Source organism: Parasteatoda tepidariorum, chromosome 2, assembly GCF_043381705.1.
Source record: "Parasteatoda tepidariorum isolate YZ-2023 chromosome 2, CAS_Ptep_4.0, whole genome shotgun sequence".
NCBI classification, from domain to species: domain Eukaryota; kingdom Metazoa; phylum Arthropoda; class Arachnida; order Araneae; family Theridiidae; genus Parasteatoda; species Parasteatoda tepidariorum.
The window spans coordinates 71,973,242-71,999,737 of NC_092205.1; the positions used below are offsets into that span (position 1 = coordinate 71,973,242).

The following is a 26,496-nucleotide window of genomic DNA, read 5'->3' on the forward strand; positions in this document are numbered from 1 at the left end:
TTGAAGGGTACGATATCTAACATACACAGTTACAATGGCTCTCTTCTCTAGATTTCGTACACGAGAAAAAAAATTCTTATGTTTGCTAAATATTTGTAAAATAATTCATTAATTTTAATATTTCTTGTTTTTAACTTTGATGAATTTAAATCGATGATAATTCATAATTCTTTTTTATTTGTTAGAAATATTGATGGAGACTTTCTGGAGTGATATCTAATTATTGAGGGGGACATATACCCACCACTAACGACGCCCCTGTTTCAGATGTTATATCTGGCAACGTTTAATCTCGTTCTCTTTTATCGTTTTTGTTGTCAACCAAGTTCAGCACAAGCGCGAGTATATAAAATAAAGAACTCGAAAGAAATAAAATTGCTTACAACTGTGGACAATCAGTTATTAAAGCCAAAAATTCCGAAAAAGGACTAAAACTTGCAATAACTATCAAGCAAATTAGGATTTTTAAAAAAAAAGTCGCGTTGATCCTGTGGCTGCAAACCGGCCCGTAGTGTATTTTTTACAAAAAATTTAGTTAATAATTATCGAGTGTAATTTTTTTTTAGTCCGTACTACGTGTACAGGCTTTACCCAAGTTATTTCAGGTTTTATAAATAATTGTTTTTGCTCAACAAAACAGCAGATGCGGCATAACAACATTACTTACGTCCTCTTGGACGATAAACTATACTGATTTTCAAATAACATCTAATGTCTTGAATTTACAAGTGCTTTGCTGTGAAGTGTCAAATTAATCAACGTCCACAAAAGTAGAGATCGCAATTACGTATTTATTACGTTTTACTCTTTTGTTTCCTCACTGGCATAATAATTAGAAGGGGGAGGGAACATTTCCTGATATTTAATAGAATTTCCTTAAATAGATCAGTAACTTTAAGAATTTATTTCTCGAAGGTCAACTAGTGCCGACGAAATCTGAAAAAATATACCTCATGAAGCTAAAGATAATATGGTGTAATAAATTACGCCTATTTAATTTTCAATTCAAAAGAGTTAATACTTTTTTTGTGACAGAAAGTGAAACGTTCGCTTGTAAAAGTCAGTGTTTTTCTTTTTTCGACTTCTTATAAATAACTAGATTTACAAAATTTAGCTCATAAAATAAATAAATCTATGATACTGAAAATAACATTTAAATTATAGCACAAATTTCGCTACTAGATATGGATATATTTTAATACAAGAAATATCTTATGTGATTTGTAAGATTTTGATAGCATAAAAATGCTTCAGATATTTCTATAATTGAAACCTAATATTTTTTTATAGTCATTAAAAAAATCCACAATATATTAGCTCTGAAGTACAAAATATTAGTAATTCTATTTTTAAATTTTTACGATTTACAGAACTATAATATATTGTAAAAAGGAATGTATTTACGGAAATTTTTAAACGAAACTAGTTAATTTTCAAATTAATTTTTAATGAGTATAATTTACATAACGATGTGGCTTAACGAATTAGAAAAGATTCTTTTCAATGATAATTATAATAAAAATTTAATTCAATTAAAGTTATTGCCTGAACCAATCATCATTTTTTAAATTTAAACCTTTGTGGCTGATAGCAAAATATTATGCAATTGCGAATGAGACACTCTTAAATGCTTAGGGAAAATATTCTGAAACAGCGGTTCCCAATTTTGTTTTCGACTACGGAACCCCTAAATAATCAACCTAACTCCGGCGGAACCCTACTTTAGAAATAAAGCATATGAAGACAATTCTGAATATATTTAACGATAAAACACTATATTGACTTGTTATATTTAAAAAGAGGAATGGAATTTTTTCATCGTTTATCATTAATTATCTTAAATTCCATTTTATGGTCGATAGCTGAATTTACAGTCTTAGAGCTAAATCTAGCTAAAAATATGTATGACTATGAAATGAAAAACAAAAATAACTGCTATAAACTTTAAAAATGGTTATGAGGGAAACATATTTCTATATTAAGGTTACTTTGATTTGAAAAGTACCATGGGAAATACTTTTGCAATTTTTACATAACTACGTATCCTTTTCATATTAAAGTATATTATTTTTTAAAAAATTCGTCATTTCTTTCTCACTGGCATTTCATTTTTAATAATTTTGTTAAGGCAATCGAAATAATAAGTAAATGTAGGAGCATTAGTTGGATCTAAATGTAATTATTGATTTCAAAAAGGTTAAAATTACTATTTAAAAATAGTTTCGGAACCCTTTTTATATATTTCACGGAACCTTAGGGTTCCGCGAAACACCATTCGGGCACTGCTGTTCTAGAAGCTCTATTTTAAATAAACTAATAGAATTTTCTAGACCTGTAAAAATTCAAACGTTGAGCGTAATATTTTCGTTTTTCCGGTGCAGAGTTAAGTCTCTTGGGAGCAGTTGTTTACACAGGCATGATGTCTAAAAGAGAATTGTGTCACATTTTGGTCATCAGTGGAAATATGGGTGCAACTACTGCTATTTTGAGGGAGTGAGCGACGTTTTAGGGGGTATCTAAATATAGAGATGGATTTATAATTAAGAGTGCGCCGACACACATTTCGCCTTCCCAACCATTTCTTATCCTCCTTTTTGCTTGACACAGAATCTGGCGGAGTTCAAGGTGTTTCGTTTCATTCGCGCCAAGAAACAAAACTAACATTTTCGTCTAAAATACATAACTTACCAAAAAATTATAGTGTTGGTACATACTACGCCCCCTTTACTCGAAGATACCTCTACCTAATGAAAAAAAAAATTAAAATTTTGTATTTTTATAAATCTTGTAAAAGGTAATAAAGACACGGATCAATATCGGATAAATTCGAATTTTCTTTTTGATACCTAATACAGTGGGAGCAAAAGATTTCCGGAGTTATAGAAAATAATAAATCGCATAAATATTATTTGATAATAACGCCTACATTGATTTCTGATGATCTGTTCTTTTTTTCCCCCTTCCCGAATTGCTTTATATTACATGGTAAAATTAGGAACTTTTTTCTTTTTTTCTATTCATAGATTCGAAGTGATAAATGATGTGCTTAGAAAATGCATTAGTATATTAGGCATCAAAACCATATTTAGTTCATAGATCTGGGGAGAATATAATTTTTTTTCTGGGCTAATCATATAAATAAGTAGCATTCTCTTGAGTCTTAATACGAAAAGGAAATGACACCTTTATAAATTTGATCTACCTGATTTGGATGTATGAAAAAAAGAACATTTAGTTTTTGCTTGATCCCAATTATTTAACTAACAGGATTCCTTAACCTAAAGTACCCTTTTAAACTTGTCCTGTTTTTAAATCAAAAAAATGTTTTTCAGTAAAAAATAATAATTAATTGTTGCAACTGTGTTTTTCCAGAAAGTTGTTTATGTTTTTCAAATATTTCAGGCTTTTTATTTATTTATTTTTATACGATATTCCATGTCAATAAACATGGAACTTGTTTTATTTTGTTCAATGCTTTATTTTTTCCCCTTCTTAAATTGGCAGTGTTGAAAATTGAATATACAAGCATCATTTAATCTGATAATTTTTATCGATGTGGATTGTCAAAACATTTTCTTATCAGTATTCTGGAATTGTAATTCTTATCCATTAGATATTGCGTTTTTTTAGATAGGTACAGTTTTCTCATAAAATGAGCATATGATTTATATTTAAAAAAAAAACCTCCCATACTTGAAGGACTCTTGATCCTTTAATCCATGACCTTAGTCAAAAAAAAAAAATATTTCATTGTTCATTTGAAAATGGAAGAAGTTAGGTCTTTTTTTTTTAAAAAAAAAATTTAACTATTATCTCGTTTTACCAGAGTGTACCTGGGAATAAAAAAGGCCAGGGCACTTTATATCTGAAAAGGGCACTTCGAATTTTGAAAAAGCTCTCCCTTAACACCCTAAAAATTTATTAAAATGTGTAATATTATATAATAATTGCAATATGTAATAAAAATTATTTAAATAGTAAATTAAAATTTTTTTTTCAAAATAGAATATGAATAAAAAGGCAGTGTATTTAAAGGATGATGGCTTATTTGTACAAAAAGGGTGCATTTATTGGGATCAAAGGGCAAGATGGGTCGGCGCTTATAAAAAAAAAGCTTAGGGGTAACACTGGTTTTACGCTACTGTGTGTTTTCATTTTAACTCTTTTGAGAAGGTGCGAAGTTTAGCAATTCATTAACCCCCCCCCTCCCCACGTTTCTCCTGATTCTTTATGTTAAGAGGTTATGATGTTATAAGGCAGCTCTAAGTAATTGATTAAATCTTAATAATTTAATAGGGTGTAATGTAAATCTTAAAAGATGTAATAGGAACTTTTTTTTCTTTTCAAGTAGGCCTTATCTGATGGTTCTTGGTTTTTTCCTTAGGGGAATTCATTGATTGAGTCCAACAAGTGGAAGTTTCTTTAAAATGTGACACATTTATATAATTTTTTTACAGGATGGAAAAAAAACAGGTAAAAACCCAACTGATTTATTCAAAATTTCAGTTTCTTTTTGTAATTATAATAATTTATTCTGGATTTGTAATTATAATAATTCAATTATTCATCATAATCCCATTAAACTTAAAATTGGTTAGTTAGCACATGAAACAGCTCCCCCCCTCTACTTTTCTAGTTACAAAAAAATTTATAACTTTTTAATAATAATTTTACCTTAACTTTAACAACCTTTTTTTTCTTCTAAATTATAGCTCTTTTTATGACCAAGTAGTCATATAAGAATCAAGATTCAGAAGACTAAGCATGTTATTTTTAGAAAATATTTTTTTACTCTAAATTTTTAAATAGGGCTTCTATTATAAAATAATCATACAAGGAAAAGATAAATAAAATTTATAAGATAAAATAATTTTATTGGCAGCTAATCTTTCAGTTATTAAGCATCAGCTTTGAAAGTAATCAGTCTCACAGTGGACTGCTCAAAAGTCACAGTTACTAGTTGATCAACTAAGTCAAGTATCACTGGCTGCAACCAGAGAGATGTTTTCCAGAATAGATTATTGTGATTACCCGGTGGCAGAACAGTGGTGACACAACATTGTCACAGAACATTACAGAGGTCTTATAGAAAGATTTTTCCTTTGGGAAGTAAACAATTTTGGCTGTCTTTCTGCAGAAATTTTCATTCCATTTTGCAGTTATTACTATTGATTTCCACAGTTTTTAAAATCCTATATTTTTATTAAGACAACTGAATCCTGAAATGAAAACATGCATTTAGTAGCCCCTTTTTGAAAAGTCTGATTAAAGTTATTACACATTATTTTTTTCCGGTAGTTACTGCAAAGAATTTCAAGAATTTTTATTATTTATTTTTTTAAAATGTGATGATATACAAAATGCGAAAAGGAAATTAGTGTGTTTCCACCCTACAAAATGCGAAAAAATTGTCCCAAATCAGAATAATAAATTACATGACGTTTTTGTTACTTTAACTTAGTAATTTAGAACATATATATTTGTTATTATTAAAAGTATCAAGGAGAAAGATAAGTACTACAGAGGTATGTCACAAAAAGCCCGAAAAATTTTTTGCCACAGGGCACAAAACTAAGAAATCTAAGACTGCATGCAAAATCTGAGTAAACATATTGGATAAATGGATCATCCAAGAAAATTAGTCTTGAATTCAATTAAAAGTTTTACTAAAGACCTGGTAATTTATAATGCTAATATTTAATTTCATCAACTAGTTATAGATCAAACAATACAGATAAAAATCTCTTAGAAAATATTTGTCAAATTCAATCATAATTAGACTCAAGCAGGTTGCTTTTGAAAGTAGGAAAAATTGAGTTTGAAAATTAAGAGATACAATCCCCTTTAGGGATTTAATAATTAATAGCAGAAAACCACTTCATTTTACTTTCTCCTAAGATGTATTTGCAAACTAAGATATAATTTTTATGAGCACATAGAAAATGTATATTTCTTTTCATTTAGATAGACTAAGTATCAGTTAACAAATTTATTTACTAAAACAATCTGCTGGGAGCAAGAACTAGCAATATACAGAATATTCTTCATACACAGTAAACTTACAAACACTGATATCTTGATTTGTATGACAGTAACATAACCAACAAAAAATAGGAACAGAAAGTTATCTATTCTGATAAATTGTTCCCAGCTATGTACAAAATATATACAAATATAAATTACAGAAAAAAAATATCAAACAATCATTATAATTGACTTTTAAAAAATAAATAATACACAAATATGTACAGTTAAATTATGTACAAAATTAAAGAAGTCCCTTCTAGCAACCTTTTCAATAGAGCAGCAGTTCATTAACTCTTACAAACCTGCAGACATACATAACTTTTAATTGTTTATAATAATGGTCACATAAACACAGTTAAGTATTAGTTTGGAAGAACTTCTTGTAATGTAGCTTTTGCAGTGCTTGATAAATAGTCTGGGAATTTGATTTCAAAACCTACAACTAAGTCTCCTTTTTTGGTTGGGTCTTTGGGCAAAGGTAATCCATGCCCTTTGACCCTATGAACAAAATTTGGCTTAATAACATCAGTTATCTTTAAGGATTTCTTCTCTCCAGTAAGTGTGGGTATTTCAACTTTGGTACCACAAAGAGCCTGTAAAAAATGATAAAAAAATTTACAAATTTAATAATTTAACACATGAAATAAAAAATTAAAACAAAATTTTTATTTCTCTTAAATGAAACTAAATTCCAAATAATTTCTTAATATATCTTTTTAAGACATATTTAATATTTCTCACAGTAAAAAATAAAAAGAAATTGCTACAAATACAGGCTTTAATACAATAGCAATTTTTAACCACATGATAATTGTAAAAATATAGCAATAAAAAAATGAAATTATTTGAGCTATGACCCAATTGCAAACTATTTCTTCAAATGTTCAGACTTTTACCAGTTAAATCATCTGATAAAATGTGACAGTACTTAATTTTAAAACAATTATATAGTCAGAATAGTTGATATTTCTAACTAAAATGGTACAAAAATTATTACAAGCTAATAACCGAATAAAAAAATGTTATTTATGAAGCTGAATTTGTATTTAAGCAAGAGTTAATTAGTCAAGATTTAAAAACTAACCACATTATTTCATATGTTTTAAAGAACTTAAAGTATCCAAATAAACACAAAACAAAATATATTTAATTGAAAGGTTTATTATTAGCAGATTATACGACGAAATCAAAAAATTCAGATATATCATTGAAGTTACTAGAAATAAATTATGCAAATATTCTACGAATTATAGTAAGATTGATATCTTTATTTACTGATTTCAAAAGTTAAGTCAGCTTTTCACAGAAATCACTTAATTATAAAAAATTAGCGACAAAAAACAGATTATAATTTATTAAGTTTCATTTCAATTTCTTGAAGTCATTTCTGCAATGAAAATACCACTCACAAGTATTAGAATGCATTAGTAACAGTATAGGTTTAATGCCTTGAGGCAGAATTTCTTCGGGTTTTCTGCAAGATACCTCTCTAATAATAATCTTTCAGCAAGATACTTTTAATAATAACAAACATATGTGCTACATATATGCATATGCTACTCATTTAAAATAACAAAAGAGCTGTGTTTAAAAAAAAACTGATTTTTTTTAAACTGAACATGTAATAATTTTTAATTCTATATTATGGGTGATATTCTCAATTTTTTTTGTGGGGGATAGGCACAAACTATTTCCTTCTTCGCATTTTGTAAACAAACTTTCTGCATGAACTTTGTAATGTTCTGCGACAATGTCGCCGCGATTCTACTACGGGGGTTCAATGTATGGTTACTATACTATTATTTACCCTTTGCTTATGGCACTCAGCAGGGTGTAGCTTGCCAGCTTGGTCCACCTGTCGCATCAGCCATAAGCAAAAGATAAAATTATACAGTTTTCTATAAATATTGAAACTGTTTTTTCATTACTAATTTATCAACACACAAGAAAATGATTATTAATATAGAAAAAAAGGTCAAGTCATTAACAGTAAAGATAAGCTTACCCATAAAAACTAAATAAGCATACAAAATGTTAAACTTACCTCTTTAAGGGATACTTTAGCTGTATATCTGATATCACTTCCTTCTCTTTTAAATGTAGGATGAGGCTTATCTCTAATAATAAAAGATATATCTGCAGGTATACTGTTAGGAGTTTGGTCACCTTCTTTCTGGAAAGTTATTTTGGTTCCCGCTTTCCAACCAGGCTTCACATTAATAGATAAGACTTTTTCTTCCCTCTTAGTCGTTCGACCATCCGGATTAAGGACCTTGCGACTGATTTTCATTTTCTTTACACAGCCTTTAGAAATATCTTCTAAAGTCACATACAAATCATGTTCTAAAGGTGGATCCTGAGTCTTTGGTTTGCTAGCTCGGTTTATGTTCGGAGAACCAGCCGTGAAGCTTTGGGATCGAAAGGGGTTACCACCACCGCCAACTCCCCCTCTAACAAAGTGACCAAATGGATCTCCATCAATTTCCATATCGTCGTTGTCATAAAACATATTAGATGAAGGGTGTCCACCACCGAGTCCCATGAAAAATGATTCAAATGGGTTGTCTGTGCCGAAGAATTGAGCAAACGTTGCTCTTGGATCACCATGGAATGTATAAGTAAAGCCTTGGTTTCCACCGCCACCACCTCCTCCAGCACCACTTTTGAGTCCCTCTTCACCAAATTGGTCATAAACGTCTCTTTTCTTTTTATCACTGAGAACTTCATAGGCTTCGGCTATTTCTTTAAATTTACTTTCAGCATCTGGAGTTTTGTTTTTGTCTGGATGGTATTTCAAAGCTAACTTTCTGTAAGATTTCTTAATTTCATCTTCAGATGCTCCTTTGCTTATACCAAGAATTTTATAGTAGTCTTTACCCATCCTGAAAATATAAAGAAAAAAACATAAGAAAATTTTGAAATAATAAAATACTTAAGTGGATGAATGATTTAAGTGATATTTTAGTGAATTTGAGTAAACGAGCTAGTCATGTACTGAGATCTTCAGAAAATTAACGCCTAAGCAAAATAAATTAAGTATAGTTAAATGTTAAAACAGTATTCATATAAATCTCAATGTTTAAAAAATTACTATATGTGCTCTTTTACATAGCTTTTTAAAACTGAAAAATAATCTAATTTAAGTGCATACTATATTTCATCAATTTATGAGTTAAGCACAAGATAATGATAAACCACAATTCCAAAAGAAATATTTTTAATTCTAAAAATAGCAAAAAATGCAATCAACAATAATGAAAAAATGCGACGCTCAATTAAGAGTTGACAGCTGTTGAATTTTAATTTCTAGTATAAAACATCACCTACGATTTTAATGAATCCATGTTTGGAAACTTCACACTACTAACTAGACTAAGAAAATCATGTCATATACTTGTTAATATTCATCAGGAATTCTCATAAAAATTATGAAAAATCAGATTTTTACACATATAAATTCTTTCATCTTAATCAGAAGAACAGATTGTTATACTTTGAAACTCTTTAAAAGCTAACACCCTTTTCACCGCCATTTAAAGCTATATTTGTAGCATGAAGATTAATATAACGTAACAGAGTGTAAAAGACATAAGTTTACTTACTTTTTTTTGTAGAGGGTCAAGCAAAACAATCCGGAGAAATCGCTAAGTTTTTAAACACGTCAAACACTAAGTACAAAATCACACGTCTGTTTGCCAAATATGATGAAATGATTTCAGTTGCTCTTTATATTTTTCGAGGTCAACTTACTGATATCTCGTGAATGTTCACGAATATTCTTTTTCTTTGCAGAAACCTCTACATCTGTCCTGCCCTCTAGCGATCAAAGTCATATTTATTTAAATAATTTTTTTTATTTAAGCAGAAAAACTTCTAAATGAATTAAAACTTTGCTAATAAATTAATAGAGATTTATCGGCTCATTAAAAAGCAGATTTCAGTACTGAAAAATTAAAAAAAAAAATTCAATTAAAAACTACATAGCTTGTCGCCTTCTTTAAAAATTCTTACGGTAACGTAAAGCTAAAAGCAAAATTTTTATCATATTATAAAGCAAATGGATTAGTTCTTACAGCAACATTTGTGTTAATATGTTTTAACAGAGTGAATTAAATGCTTAAAGAAAATAAGCGCAAATTCTATTATTATTATAGTTTAGTTTTATTTTCTTAACCATTTATAAAAATGACTGAAATTGGAGAAATTTTAATAACGTCGGATATCGAATCTTTTGTCATTAAGCAATTACAGCTTCTTGAAATAGAGAGAGATACGGAAATCGAAGAAAATAAGTAATTACTATTTATAAATCTAGCTAAGATGTAATATTTTTAATTATATTATTTACTGTAAATTTTTCTCTCGGTTTTTTAAGGTGTCTTCAAGAGAGTAGATCAATAAAAAGTCTTCAAAAGAAGGGCGTATGTATACCAAAACTTCGTCTGGGTTATTCATCGACTGGCCTTTTTGGAAGAACCTTATTACATTTCGAATCATTCTTTCGTAATAGTCCTTTTCTTTCTCACTGTTTATCATCAGGTAATAATTAGCGAATTTCATAATTATTAAAATGGTGTTTATACTGTTCACAATAGTCTATTGATTAGAAGATTTGCAGTTAAGTCTATTGATTAAATAAATTATTAAACTAAAGTAGAAAGCACTCACTGTCCTTTTAACTCCTTTCTTTGTTACATTTTGTTACTATAATTGCTCCTAATGTTTGAATTCTTTTAAATCATTATTATTACATATTGTGAGCCCTTAGAAAATGCAAAAAATAAAAAGTTGATTTTGTAAAAGTCTCCTCAACAGTATATGGTTCTTTTTTTTAAAATTTGAGCACAATTTTCTATAACTGGTTTGGAGTCCCATGTGAGCATAAAAATCCCTATTTGATTAAAATATGCTTCTAAATACAAAAACAGTTATTTTGGTACCAAATAGGATGCAAAAGTGAGATTTATGTTTATTCATAGTAGTTCACCATAAGGAGACAAATCATAGCACACATAAGTTCATTTTTTAAAATAAGGGTTACAGAAATGCTGAAACAAAAAGAAGATGAATGTAACAAAGGTCAGCATGGAAAATAATACACTTATACACTGTAGATCCACCTTAGGTTCTCCGTAATATTGCTCGAATTCTTCTTGGCATAGATTCATTGAGATGTTGGTTGGAGAAACTTGACCCCATATACGACGAACTGCTCTTTTCAGTTTCCCCCCGATTGGTTGGTACTGGATCCGGCAATCTGATTCCCCGTTTGATCTCACCCATAAATTAACAATTGGATTGATATCTGGTGATTGTGTGGGCCAACAAAGCAAGGTAAAGCCTCCGTTATGTTATATGAACCACCTGGCGATAATACGAGCTGTATGACAAGAAGCATTGCTTGCTGAAAGTATCCATCCCCAGCAGGCACACCATTGTCATAACAGAATATACTTGATCTGTGATAACACTTAAATGCCCTTGGGCATTCAGACGCTGTTCCACAGGAATCAAAAGACCCCTGCAAGAAAAGATCCCTTAAACCATAAACATTGCTTCCACCAGTTTGAAGTGTTATTGCAATGTAGTTGGGGTTCATGCTTTCATGCTATTTTTGTCATATCCGAACACTACCACCTTCATGGTATAATTGAAAACCCAATTTATTAGACATCATGACCCTTAGTGCAGGCCCAGTATATATATATATAAATAAATCTTAAGAAAAGGCATTGCTTTGGTATGATATTAAGAATTGTTTTTACACCAAAATGTTACTTCATTTTATTAAAACTTCAAATGCTATAGTTGTTTACTTAACAAGGAAAAGGAAATTAAGAAATGACAAGCAAAAATTTATTATTTTGTTATGCAAACTGTATTTATTTTTTTTCAGTTATGATAAAAGGAATGCTAAATCTTGTTTACCAAGATTAGATTTTTATGCATATTGTTGTCATTTCTAGGAACTTAAATGTAAAAAAAAAATTATTAAATTTAAAAATGATGCTTTTATAGAGATAAGAGTAACAAAAAAAAGTGTCAGTTGGATATTTTCATTTACTGATTGTATAACAAATTTAATAATCATTTATTGGACACTTACTTATTCACTTCTTGGACCTCTAAGAATTCTCTAATCTATTTCTTTATGCCAGAGATTCTTAAATAATTATGGTAATATATACCTAATATATTAATTTAGGTCTTTTGGTAAGAAATTTTTTACTCTTAGCAAAATTTGGGTGGGGTGTCCTTTAAATAAAACTGTGTGATGTTAACATTTCTGAAAATAAAGCAATACTGCAAACTAGTATCAGAAGATCAAAACAATTTTGGTGGTCAAAATCTGAGCTTTGAAGAACTGATTCCTATAGAATTTGTTTATAAAAAAAAATTCTCTCTATTTTTTTTGTAATTACTATAATATGTATAAATTGTTTCATTATTAAATTAAAAATCATGCCTTGTAACTTTAACTTTTTAACAAATTTCCAATAGGTGACATAGTTGGTGTTGGAAGCTTCAACAGCGATGGAAAAATTGAAGTAATAACTTCTGGCATTGTTATAAAAGTTGCAGAAACATCCATTTCTGTTGCATTTGAAAAGAATTCTAATTTTTCAGACATAGAAAATGATATCCAGTATCTAATTATTAAGTTAGCTAATGATGTGACTTATAAGAGGTTGAAAAGGTAAGTTTTTTTTAAAGCTAAATAAATGGTTTCCATTTTTTAAAAAAATAAGAAATGTACTTAACTGCCAGTTTTTAAATCTTTTCCCTTATGTTTTTTAAAATGTAATTTATTTCCTCCTGCAGGATTCAGGTGGACCATTAAATAGTGAAACTGTTTCTATGACAAATTTAAATTTTTTAAAAATAGTGCTTTGTGATTCCTTATTTACCAATTTTAAATTAAGAAAAATTATTCAGGAAATGTTTATTTCAAGTTTTGGAATGATTTATCCTGTTAGCCAAATTATCAATGTAATACTTTGTGATTCATTAGTTACCAATTTTAAATTAAAGAAAAAAAAATCATTAAATGTTTGTTTCAAGGTTTTATAAAAATGTATGATTCATCCTATTAGGTCTCTGAAACTTTTACAGGAGAAAGGTTCAGAATCTCATTTAGCAAACGTTTTGTTTGGCATCTCGCAGCCTTCTTCCCTTGAAAAATCTTCTGATAGTAGTAAGTATATTTTGTTACTGTCATGCTATTTATTTTTCTCTAGTCTTGGTTATCTTTGGAAAAATAAATTTTTAGCTGCTGTTTTTGTCAATTGATGATATAATTTTGTGAACTGTGCTGTCACAAATTTTAAACTTTTGTTAGTTGATTTGAACAGGGGAAATGATTAAAGTTATGCTATCATTTTTCAAGATACCCAAATTGTGAAAGATTCTTAATTGCATGTAATCATCAGGTTCTAACTATGAAATCACGGCTTTATCCAGATTTCATGTCCTTTTTATCCGGATCCAGAATTCACAGCACAGATCCAGTGCTTTAAAATATTAAGGCTTTTTTTAAATTTATTACATGCGACAATTATAAAAATTTGTCTTAAAAGTAGCATTAGATACTAAAATAATGACTCATGTTGTGTAGTTTGAAAAAGGGCTTTCTTAAGAAGATCAGAAGCTCAGAGGCATGGCTTTCAATTGTCGTATTTTAAGATCTGTTGCAAATTACGGATACATATTGGTATCACTTTGCCAAAACCAAGAATGCAGCAAAGATACAAGCTTGAAGACACAAAAGCAACTGCATTTTTATAGCTATTACTGATAAATCAGCATACTAATTTAATAAATTTTTAAAACGTTAATGTGCTTTACTCTCCCTGCTCAAAATGAAAAAGTAAACGGCATGAATGATGTTTAATTCCATGATCTGATTTTCATGTATTTAATGATTTAAGAATCTGACCTTAAATATACTAATTTATTTGTGCTGATGATACCCAAAAAGTGGAATTACAATTAAGAGGTTAAACTTTCAATTGCTCTTCTGAAATTTTTATTTTAACAATGAATTAAAGTCACGTTTTTTTAGATAAGACGTAGTTTTTTTTTTATCTGCAGTCATTTTATGTTTTTACAATTCAAAAATTTCAAACTTCGCCCATGTAAATTGCCGTTCATTTTAACTGTCTGTTTGTCTCTGCTAATCACAAAAAGGTTCATATCTACATTTTTGGACCAAGTTTAAATATTGCTGCTTTACCATTTGTAAAAATTTAAATCTTAATCTTTCATAATTAGCGTAGTAGCAGATATATTTTTTGTGCTTAGTAAAAACACATTTATACTGCTCATAACAGTACATGTTTTATCAACTGATTTTTTTTACTATATTTTTTACATCTGATCTCTATCATTTTAAATATTAATAAGTAATTGATTTTTTTTTTAAAACTTATTTTCTGTTTTGAAAGATACTCTTAATGTTTTGATGACATATGCTATGAAACACTTAATAAGCATTAAGTGAAATTGTTGTAAAATTTCTAACATTTAATAATAATGTCTACATTCAACTAAGTATTCATTTAACAATACTAGTTTATATTGTTACTTTCTAGCTTTGAAATTTTTTTTTTATGTATAATGTATTTCATTTACTGAATCTAGATTCTGAATATTATGATTGATGTTCTGCCACAGGAAGAATGAAAAATGCTCACAAATAATTTTTGCGATTGAGATTTCTGAAAAATCCCAATAGTACAGAAAATTTTAGTTTTTTGGGAGCTTAGTAATTTTTTTTTCTATAAGTATATTTAAGGTATTCAGTGAATTAAGAAGAATATCTGTTTTTGAAGAAAATTATACCTGCTAAAATACATTTTAAATCATTTAATGGATTTACCAAAAAAAGAAAATGTTGGTTGTGAAGGAAATTTTAAATACGTAAGAAAAAAAGGTAAGTGAGGATTATTGTGTATGTATTTCACTAGATCATTTTTTTATTATGAAATTATTTAAGAGAAATGTGCACCGAATTTCCAAAAACAGCTATAATAAACTTTATTCAAGACCTTTTGGAAAATTGTGGTCCTAGTTCTTTATAGTTTGCAAACAGTGCCAAGTATTTGTCATCAATAGTATCAGATATTTGGTATGACAAAGTGAATAACAGTTTGTAATACTTGTCTGATTTATTTTTGAATTTTTTTAAAAATAAAGCCAAATTTTCTTTATATAATAAAAATGACCTGAAAGTAGGTAATTTTATTCTTTTTCATTGTAGTTTTCATTAAATGTATACATTTGAAAATGTTTTTAAAATTGTAGCATTTTTTATAAACATAATTTTATTTTAACAAATCACGTGTTCAGATTTGGGGAAATTTAAAATTTTTTTTTTTATATTTTAGGTTTGACATATTTTAATAACAAATTGAATCATGCCCAGAAAGAAGCTGTTCAATTTGCTCTCACTCAAAAAGAGCTAGCAATCTTGCATGGTCCACCAGGTACTGGTAAAACTACTACAGTCTTAGAGTGTATATTACAAGCTACATCTCAAAAACTAAAAGTAATTTTTGAAAATTATATTTTTAATAAATAAATTAATAAAAATATCAAATTATATTTATATCTCTGAATGTAAATAGGATTAGTATCAGTGTAGTACTTGATGTTTTGAGTAAACTTGTCACAATTTTGTTTGAAAATTGCTTTTGCAATTCTTGCCTAAAGTCTTTATTGAAAGTTCTGTCCCTGTATGAAATAACACTTTTTAGTGAATGAATACTGCCATTATTTGGACTTAAAGAAATATGCAAAAATTAAGAATTACTCATTGATTTTATTTACTTTTATCTTATTTGGAAAAATATCACCAAACTAGCATTTTTTTTTTACAAAGTTTAATAGTTTAACAATTTCGTAGTTTTAAACTCTAAATAGTTCTTTTTAGCAATATATATACTCACATTTGAGTTTAACACACATTGTTGATTTTTATTTTATTTGCAAAGGGCACTCTTATTCAACTGTTTTCTGAAAGTGTTGTAAATGCATGCCATAATCTGATGTGTCTTTAAATTTGTGCTATTTTTAAAAAAAAATTTGCTCTTAACTTTTAAGGAGTTTATTTTTTTCACTGTGGTATTTGCAATGAATATAATATATAAATAACAAAACCAATTAACTACCAGTCATCAATAAATATTTTAATAAGGAGTTTTGCATTCACTTATATATTTCTATTCAGAATCCATAGAAATCTAACCTACCGGATATTTGCGATTTTGAAATATTTAGGTCTTACATTTAACTAGATTACAACATTTAAAAATTACATAATAATGAGCAACTGATAGTTGATTCTCTCATTTATTTCTGTTTGTCAAATGTTTTGTACTAATCTTATTTATTGAATCTCTATCATCACTTTTTTGCAGTCTTTTTTTAATTATTGTTTGATTAAAATATAATTGAGCTGAATTACAATTCCAAAACCTAGGAAGTATTTATTAATTTATTCTTATCCAATGATATTAATCTTGCATACTTGAAAACACTTATAAAATGGCAAATATTCATTAGCTTATTTTTGTTCATTAAATATCAATTGAAAGTCCTATTTAATTTTTTGTTTGTTTGTTTGAATGATGCAATATTCAGAAAATTTTGAAATGAGATCATGATTTTTTTGTTTCAGTCAGACAATTTATAATTTGAAAAACCTGTTATAATAAAGATTTAATAAAGATGTTTAATAAAGATTCACAATCAATGCATTTAAATAAAACTATTAACAGAAGGGTAAATCATTTAATAAATCATGAGTGATTAAGATTTTATTTCTAAATTCCACACACCACAAAATAATCTTTCAACTAAAAATACGAACTTTATTTATTTATTTCTATTAAATGAAATAAACATTTGTTGAGCAATTTAAAAGTTGCCCTTATTACTACCACCAAAAATTTTAGTTAGCATATTCAATTCGATTCAAATTCTTAGTTTTTCAAATAAAATACTGAAATTATATTCAGATGTGTTTCATTTTTAGTGCTTTAAAACAAAAACACTACAAGATATTACAAAATTACACTGTAATTTTCCAATACAATTATAATTTATTTTGCACATGTAAGATAAAGTTTATAAGCACCAATGGATATTATCTCAGTTCCAGGGGTAAAAAAAGAAAAAAAAATATTGTCTGTCTGAAATATCTTTTGTCCTAACTGTATGTTTCAAATAATTTATTTCATAATATTTTATGAGCAGTTTAAAAATTAAAACCTCAGATTAAAGAGACTCTTCCTACCTAAAATAGTTATTTTTTAAAGTTATTATCACCTAAAAAAGATTATTTGAAAGCATTTTAAATAATATTAGTTAAATAAAAAATTATTGAAATTAAAAGTAAATTCTTTTAACATTAAAAAGTACATACTTTAAAAGTGTGTAAAAAAATTTAATCATTGCAACATATGACCTATTATTTATATTAATAATGGATTGTTATTATTTTAAGTTTTAAAGTTACATAGTTGTCACAGTGAATTGAAAATTTCCATAATTTTAAATTTTAAGAATCTAAAATATAATAAAATCTATTTATGTTGCGATTTGTTCTATTAAATACATTAAACTAAATTATGTGAAGTATTTTTTTTACATTGAATGTAATATTTGAATTTTACAATATTTTTACCTACACTTACTTAAAAGTACTTATATTTACTTAAATTACTTATTAAAATTTTTGTACCCACGTTTATAAATTTTTTTAATCATTTGATGCTTACTATTTCTGTGTTTGGTTTGCCTTAAATTAAAATTAGTTTTAAGAATGTAACAAAAAATAAAAACAGTATCAATCTCATGCCTGAAAAAAAAGGATCCATCTTTTATCACTATCCAATATTGTTGATATGAACAGTATATTTTATGTATTGTAAGAAAAATTTATATGTGCTTTTCCGTAGCTTAAAAAATTGACAGTATAGTTTAATTCTTTTTTTTTAATTAAAGAAATGCTAATAGTACCTATAACTACTGTATTTAAAAAAAAAATAGTTTACAAAACTATATATATTTTTTGAATATTTTATTCTTAGGTACTTGCATGTGCTCCTTCAAATGTTGCAGTTGATAATTTAGTTGAAAAACTGGCTCCATATAAAGTGAAAATGGTTCGATTAGGACATCCTGCTCGATTTTCACCTACTATTCAACAATACTCTTTGGATGCTATTGTTTCTCGATATGATGGCAGCAATGTAGTTGAAGAATTGCACAAGGAAATTGATCAACTAAGAGTAAGTATTGACAGTACTTAGTTTTGTGTATGTGTGCAATCTGTGAGAAAATAAACACCTGAAATAATTTAAAAAGAAAAGACACCTCAAATAATTGACTAACTAAATAAATTTGGATTTATTTTCAGCTTCAAATAAAGCATTAATCATTGCTTATTTCTGTCAATCAGAATCCCCTTAAACAGAATGTAATGTTCTTACAATCTTAATAGTTTGAGGAATGAATCATGCTTTTGTCTTTTTTTTTTCATTTAAATTATCATTAGTTTATGTTAAGTACATCCTGATGAACTCTGCAAACTTTTAAAATTGCTCTTTAATTTGTAATTCTAAAATACAAAAGTTAATAAAAAAAAATCAAAAGTTAATCAAAATTTTTTCTTTTTTTTTGATGACTAAATTATATTATGCTTATTTTGTAAACTTTGTTTACATAATCTAGATCAGTGTTTAGTAATCAATTTTAAACAATTTAGTACTAAATTATGGTAAATAATCAAGTCATCAAAGAGCATTTTAATATCCTCTTACATTTATATTCATATTCTGCTAGATCTACCTCTTTTGCCATTTAACATACACTTACAGGAATCTAGTTGTTTTTATTAAAGAACTATTATCATAGACATTTTGCAATGGAAGTAGTATATTGTTTTGGCACAATAGGGCCAGAATGAGCAAAACAGATAAGTTTTTTTTTTAATAGTGAATATGAAGTAAAGTATTAAAACAAGGGAAGTTTCTAATAACTGTTAAGACACATTTAGTAGAGGGGTAAATTTTTATTTTTTTCTGCAAAATAAAATAAAAATTATACTATAAATTAGTGAATTTTTTAATTTAACTGCTATATTACATAACACTTAAAGCAAATTTTAATGTAATGAAATGGTAGATGTCTTCAGAAGTATTTGGTCTCATGAAAAAGTTTTTTTATTAACTTTTCAGTTTCAAATAAGTTTAGTATTTAAACCATGCAAAATGATAAATTCTTAAATCAAATTGAAAATAAATATTAACCAATTTTATTATGAACATGAAACATATATAAGAGGTTGATTAAAAATGACTTAAAATTAAAAGCTTGTATTTGAACTTGTCATACTTGTAATTGATGGATATTAATAACTGTATTTTGTAGTAGCACAAATAGTAAAAATATAATGCATTATATTTGTATGCTAAATCATCTATCATATTTTTTATGTTTGTTTATTGAAGGAGTTAAAGTAGCTGTCAGTGTCATAAAACAGTCTCCCTTAACAATAACTGTTATACTCATATTCTTTATTTATGTGAAACTTTTCAGTGGATCAAAAAGAGGAAATATTTAAACAAAAAATGCAGAAAAATAAGTGAAATTATTACTAGCTAAATATTATATTTGCTGATGGATAACTTTTTTTTATAGGAAAAAATAAGCAAAACCAAAGGCTCTAGAACTAGGAAAACCATGTGGGCTGAAAACCGTAGTTTGCTGAAAGAAGTAAAAGAGAGGGAAAAATTTATTGTGAAACAGATCTTAAAGAATGCCGATGTTGTACTCAGCACCCTTACATCGGCATCTGAAGATGGATCACTTAAATATGCTGAAAAAGATCATTTTGACATCTGTGTGATTGATGAGTGTTCCCAAGCAACTGAAGCAGCCTGCTGGATTCCTCTTCTGTCAGTCAAAAGATGCATTTTAGCTGGCGATCATAACCAGTTGCCACCCACAATAGTGTCCGACAAAGCTGCAAAAGAAGGACTAGCTATTACTCTTATGGAAAGACTTCTGAAGTTATATGGTGATAGCATCAAGAAAATGCTGACTGTTCAATATCGGATGAATAATGCTATAATGCAGTGGCCTTCTGAACATCTGTATGAAAATAAACTTGTAGCTGATGAGTCTGTTTCCTCTCATCTTTTAAATGGCCTACCTGGTGTTGAAGATAATGAAAATACTTCGATACCTTTGCTGCTCATTGATACCGCAGGATGTGATTTGTGTGAACTCCAAAGTGAAGATGATGAGTCCAAAGGTAATGAAGGGGAGGCAGACTTGGTACGTCATCACGTAGAGAGTCTCATTAAGAGTGGTATGCATCCATCAGATATTGCGGTTATTACACCCTACAACTTGCAAGTGGATCTTATTAAATCCAGGCTGTCTTCCAAGTTTCCGGAGCTGGAAATAAGATCGGTCGATGGTTTTCAAGGCAGGGAAAAAGAAGCTATTGTTCTGTCTCTAGTGAGATCCAACAACATTGGGGAAGTTGGTTTTTTGTCGGAAGACAGGCGTATTAATGTTGCTATCACTCGAGCAAAGAGGCATTTGGCAGTTATATGTGACAGCAAAACGGTGTCACATCATGGATTTTTGAAATCTTTTGTGGAATACTGTGAAGAAAAAGGAGAAGTGCGAACTGCTTTCCAGTATGAGAAAGAAATTGGTCACTACCCTACTTTGGCTCCAAATAAAGTGGTAGAAAAAAAAGAAGGAAATAAACCAGGACAGAAAAAAAAGCCAATTAAAAAAGAACACACTGATCGTGCAACAAACATTAAAAAAGTGCCAGATTACTTAAGAAATGCTTCCAAAGATGTGCCTCTTGAAATGGAGAATGAGAAAAGGTAAAAGTTTGTTTGTTTTTAAACTTTTATCAGGGGTTTAACACATCTAAAGTTTAAAAAAAAGTGGATACTTTTAAAATTCTATTTCAAAAAATTAACAAATGTATTTTTAATAAGAAAAATTTGTATTAATAATTAGAATATTAACTATTAAAAATTAATAATTTTTAATGGGAAATATTCTTCTATCATTTTGCATTTTGTTGTTGACTCTGATCACTATGATTTATAATTATTTACAGCTCAGATTTGTAACAGCCTGTTGTAAGTTGGTTGTTTACAGTTGTGGGGGATTTAAATAAAAATGTAAATCACAAACTTGATTACCCCAATTGGTGTTTACACTGTGATAAAAATACCTATTCGACACGGCACTAGAAGAAAGAAAAAGTATATTTTTATGGGTGTTAAAAATGAACACATTGAGTTATAATAGCTTTTAGGTTATTATTATAATTTAAAGATGAATACATAAATCTCAAACCTGAATTCAAATTAGGTTTCATAGATAATTATTTTAAAGCTCTTAAATGGATGGAAAAGAGAAAAGCAAAAACAATAGGTCAATTCTGTGAAATCAAACTTAGGTAACAAACTGGCTGTCCAGGCAAAAAAATAGTTGTCCAAGAGGGAATATTCAAGAAAAGGCTTTGGTTTATCAAGCAATAGAGATCAAATCAAGAGAAATAAAAAACTTACAGCTGGAACATATTTCCACCCTCTACCCAAAAAATAATGACTCATCTCAATACACAAGAACAAGCTTAAACATAAGTTCCAGAAAAGATATAAATAAATGATGAGATAACCTTAATTTAACGCAAAATTTATTTGATTTTAAATTAATTTTTTTTTATATGATATAAGCATGATGTACTTTTAATGTTTTTGTTAATTAAAATAAATAATTTGAATAAACTTACTTAAAATCAATTTACATAATTTACTGTAGTTAAGATTTTTAAGATGATTTTATTACTCTAATGATTTAGATAATTTGTGGTGGTTTCACTTTTATATTATATAGACCTTTTTTTTTACAGGTTAGTTGAGGAAAAATTTACTCAGATTATTGAAGAGTTTAAAGATGGAGAGAAAGCTTCATATCTCTTTCCAACTTCTCTCACTGCTTTTGAAAGAAGAATAGTTCATGAGGTTTGTAGTGATTTACTATTACTACACTAATTAATAGTAGATTTATAGTGCTCATAAAAATATTTTTGTATTGTTACTAATACTACTCACATAAACTAAGTACTACTAACAATGTAAAATGTTTTGATTAAATGAAACTGCAATATCTTAAAACTAATCTCAAAAAGAACTTAAAACTAACAATTTGGTAGGGTGCACAACCTTTGAGTGAAGGGCCACTTGCATAACAGGTTGAATAACAAAGGGGGGCCGCAGTCGTGTTTATACATGTGAACGACAAATAACAAAATTTTTATAGAAACATAAGCACTAATTTTTTTTAAACAGCAATATTTTTAGAAAATTAAACACTTTTAATTTTAAAAAATACTTTTTCTAATAATGATATTCTCATAATTATTTAGTTTCCAGGCAACCTGCCTGTTTGGCAACGATTTATATTTAAATGGTTAACTAACAGAAATGTCAGAGGCGGAAATAATCTAACCCATCCTATATGTAGCTAAGAAGGATGTTGCAATTCGCATGTGCATAGACTATAGAAGATTAAATGTGATTTACAGTATCAAGTTTTCCCTTGCAAGACATACAAGCGATGCTCTTTACGGCTGAAAATGCAAAATCGTTTATGTGTCTAGATTTGCAGAAAGGGTACTATCAAATAAAAATGGAAGGTTGGAAGACTTATGTTACATGGATGATATAGGAATATTTTTAGAAATGTGGAAAGAAGAAAAGTACTTCTGCTGAAAAGGAAATAAAGTTTCTGGGATATAAAATTGGAAATGGTAAACAAGGTCTTGGTAAGGATAAGTTATAGGCTATCAAGCAACTAAAAATGCCAGAAACGAAGTAAGAAGTCTAATCAAGCTTGGGTTTGATGAATTTCTGTCGAAGTTACATTCCAAATTAACAGCACCACAAATAAATCTCACAAAAGGCAGGAAAAAAGTACAAAGAACAAGAGATGGCATTTTCTAATTTAAAGAAGGTTTTATGTACACTCCAACTGGGTAAACCTTTACAAGTTCATACTGATATCCCTGCTGTCTTACCCAAAGGAACTCGAGATTGTAATTTTAAGCCCATCGCTTTTGTCAGCTAAAAGTTCAGTGGAGTGGAAAGTAACTGGACAACGATTGAAAAAAAAGCATTTACAGTGTTATTTGCGCTAAAAAAATTTGATAAGTGGTTACATAGATCACCGGTGGAAGTGGTGATGGATCATGGTCCTTTAAGTATTTAACAGAGAAGACTACAATCCTGATTGTGTTGATGTTGGCATTACAGCATTGCAATTATATTGTTACTCACTACCCTGGCAAGATGCATTATCACGAAAGTATTTTCAAGATAGTTAAGAGCCATCTATTAGTTTTTTTCTGTTGACATTTCATTGCAAAATTTCTACAAACCAGAGGAACTTAAAAAGGTAATCATCAATGTTTAGCAAAGATGAGAAAAGAGCTTGCTTCACATTCTTAACGGAGAAAATTTTGCCTTTTAAAAAAGCTTTGCATTGGGATGTCAGGACTTTAAGAATTCAATCTAGCAAAGAAGTTAATGATAAGAGGAAAGCACACAGTGGCAAAATCCAAAAACATCATGTGTAAATTTTATTTTAGAACAGAATGGAACTGGCATTTGTTTTGAAGAGATTGCAATTTGTTTGTGGCTGTACTTAATGTGGTTTAATAAATTAATACATTTTTAAAATTGTCTCTCTATTTCCAATTGCACCAAATCAAATTTTCAATTAATTAATCAATAATTCGGTTAGCTCTGACCCAGATAGCTCAGCTATTCCTTTGACAAGTGGTGTGTCAGAAGTGGGATAGCTTGGCAATCTGTGTTAGAACTAGCCAAATTATCATTTAATTAATTCAAAAATTGATTCGGTGTAATTGTAAATAGAGAGGCAATAAAAAAAATATATTTATTTATTTAAACTGCATTAAGTACATCCAAAAACCATTCACAATCTCTTCAAAACAAATGCTATTCTCGTTTTGTTCTGGAATAATATTCACATGCGAAATTTTTTAATATTGGCGTTTTTGTCTGATTTCATAACTTAAAATATCATTTGAGCATATTTAACGTTACCCTCTTGAACCATTAGGACTGATTCCTAATAAATGAAATTCCGATCATTAGATTAAAAACTATTTAGGGTGTTCCATTATTTTCCACTTTGTACATTACCTATGTCTGAGATGATAGTCTATGATGAATTGATGACCTCTGACATTCTCCAAACAAAGGAATTAAATTTTTACTCATTGTTCCATTTTGATACTAACTTCTAAAGGATAGGCCATGATATACTGGTTACAAAAAGAGAATTAAGATCAAACTTTCATAGCATTTGCACAACAGTACGACAAATTAAGCAAGAAGAGCTATGTCAAAATATAGCTATGCTATTTCAAAATATAGATATTTTTGACTTCGGTTTGTATATAAATCATTACTTATCAGCAATACTAGATTAGATATAAAATATTTTTAAAATCTGTATAGAATATTTATCATACTGTTTATTTTCTGTATTTAATATAGAAGTTTATTATTGATGAATCTCTATTATTCTAGATTTCTGAAATGCTTGGACTAATACACATTAGTACTGGAGAAGGTGAAAACAGGTGTATAGAGATTAAAAAACACGGTTCTACTCAATCCACAAGCTCAGAACCTTTAACTACAGATGATGAAATGAATAGACTGAAAAATAAAAGCATTGAAGCTAAGATTCCTGATGTAACTAAGAGCAAAGGTGCTGAACCAAAAAAACAGGCTACTAAAGTGAAAGCAGTAAAACCAAAGCAAAAAGTTTTGAAATTGAAAGAGTCAAACGAAGATGATTTTGATGCTCTTATTGAACAAGCAATGAAAGCTGATAAAACCTGTTTTTATGAGAAATGTAAGAAGTCTGTGGCAGCATTGTCACAAATGTGCCATTTTTGCAAAGGTAGGTTTTGCTTTGAGCATTTCTTGCCAGAAGTGCATGGGTGTGGTGATGCTGCTAAGGCCCATGCCAGAAGCCAAATTCGTAAAGATGGAGTCATCTATCCAGGTAGTGGACGACCTCAGAAAAAAATGGATGCCATAAAACAATCTTACTTGCAAAAGAAATTAGATGAGAAGCTTTCTGAACTGACTAACAAAAGAAAACCGAAACCAAAAAGCTAGCAGCTGGCTAAGGTTAAGAAATCAATGAAATTTAAAAATTTAGACTTTGTTCTGTAAATTAAAAAAAGAAATATTGTTATCTGTTTTTAACTAAATTTATATTAAAAAATTCAAAAGTATAATTACTAACTTCTCGCTTCACTTAAGCGCACTAATTATGCAACTAGAGTAAATTGGAATAATTCTGAAATGAGAGTTTTTAAGTTCATAAATCACATTATATGAACTTATACATTATGCAGCATAGCTACTAAAGGGAACCTCATGTCAAATAAACTTTTTACTTTTTTTTTCCTTCATTGAAGTATAAACAATCAGTTTGCACTATTTTTCTTTCACACTGTTTCTTTGGATAATAAAATTAATTAAAATAATTCTTTTTCATTTTCTTACGGTAAAACTGTGTTGAAATTACATATTACCATTTTGAGTTATATTTTCTTAAATATTCATGTTAGTATCAATTATACCTAACTTTTGAACATCAGTGACATGACTCAACGAGAATTTTTTTAAAAAATAATTTTTGACATTAACTCTTGAGCAAGCTTACAAAATAAAAGATCTTGAGAAAGAGAGAGATAAATTTTCCTACTACAATAGATAAATAATCATTACTGAAAGAAAAAAAAATTAAATGCAATAGCTTTCAAGTAAGTTATAATTTAGGAAAAAAAAAATGTGCTTTCTGCCAGATGTAGAGCAGCCAACATAATTTTTCCTACATGTTTAACAGTTAATAATTGTGGAACTTATTGTTGAATAATTTTTTAAAATTTCATTGTAGTTCCTTTGTATTTTCTCCACGCATTCATAATTTCCAGTTTCAAAATCGTTTTGCACAGAATGTAGAAATTGCAAAGTTGAACACCCAATTTTTTTTCTTTTTTAATATAGAAAGAAAAACCTTTAACAAAAAGTTAAAACATTTCATTGATTTTAGCCAAATTAATATAATATCTGTTAGAGAAACTTAGAACTTAATTAATGATGTAATGAAATGACTCCCTTGAAAAAAGCCATATTGTATACACTGATTCTCAATCGTTAGATTTTTAAGTTTTATTTGGATATTTTCCATATAGATTTTAATAAGTGTGTGATATGAAAATGTCTGACCAAAACAATACTATCAGACAATAAATCTAACATTAGGATTAATCCTTTGATAATATTGAGCAATATATTGTAGTTTTTGATTAAATAT

General features: G+C 28.3%; 2 protein-coding genes across 2 annotated transcripts; one reads left to right on the top strand and one right to left on the bottom strand.

The window, feature by feature from the left end:
• Positions 1-5,974: 5,974 nt before the first annotated feature.
• On the bottom strand, positions 5,975-9,858 carry LOC107442282 (dnaJ homolog subfamily B member 4). Its single transcript, XM_071177732.1, has 3 exons — positions 9,630-9,858; positions 8,072-8,909; positions 5,975-6,620 (listed from the first exon to the last, which is right to left on the bottom strand). The coding sequence occupies exons 2-3, from the start codon at positions 8,906-8,908 to the stop codon at positions 6,390-6,392; spliced, it is 1,068 nt and encodes a 355-aa protein (XP_071033833.1). The 5' UTR covers position 8,909; positions 9,630-9,858; the 3' UTR covers positions 5,975-6,389.
• Positions 9,859-10,058: 200 nt separating this feature from the next.
• LOC107442281 (DNA-binding protein SMUBP-2) lies at positions 10,059-25,663 on the top strand. Its single transcript, XM_016055807.4, has 9 exons — positions 10,059-10,319; positions 10,403-10,566; positions 12,529-12,724; positions 13,122-13,222; positions 15,414-15,574; positions 18,120-18,320; positions 19,732-20,939; positions 21,983-22,094; positions 24,690-25,663. The coding sequence occupies exons 1-9, from the start codon at positions 10,213-10,215 to the stop codon at positions 25,287-25,289; spliced, it is 2,850 nt and encodes a 949-aa protein (XP_015911293.2). The 5' UTR covers positions 10,059-10,212; the 3' UTR covers positions 25,290-25,663.
• The last annotated feature ends 833 nt before the right edge of the window (positions 25,664-26,496 follow it).

What these genes read in the sequence shown, in the direction of transcription:
- LOC107442282 (XM_071177732.1), bottom strand. Translation starts at nt 8,908, where the DNA reads ATGGGTAAAGACTACTATAAAATTCTTGGTATAAGCAAAGGAGCATCT. An exon ending in CTAAAGTATCCCTTAAAGAG is followed by an intron (nt 6,621 to 8,071) that starts GTAAGTTTAACA and finishes CATTTTTTACAG; the next exon opens with GCTCTTTGTGGTACCAAAGT.
- LOC107442281 (XM_016055807.4), top strand. Translation starts at nt 10,213, where the DNA reads ATGACTGAAATTGGAGAAATTTTAATAACGTCGGATATCGAATCTTTT. An exon ending in ACGGAAATCGAAGAAAATAA is followed by an intron (nt 10,320 to 10,402) that starts GTAATTACTATT and finishes CGGTTTTTTAAG; the next exon opens with GTGTCTTCAAGAGAGTAGAT. An exon ending in CTACATCTCAAAAACTAAAA is followed by an intron (nt 15,575 to 18,119) that starts GTAATTTTTGAA and finishes TTTTATTCTTAG; the next exon opens with GTACTTGCATGTGCTCCTTC.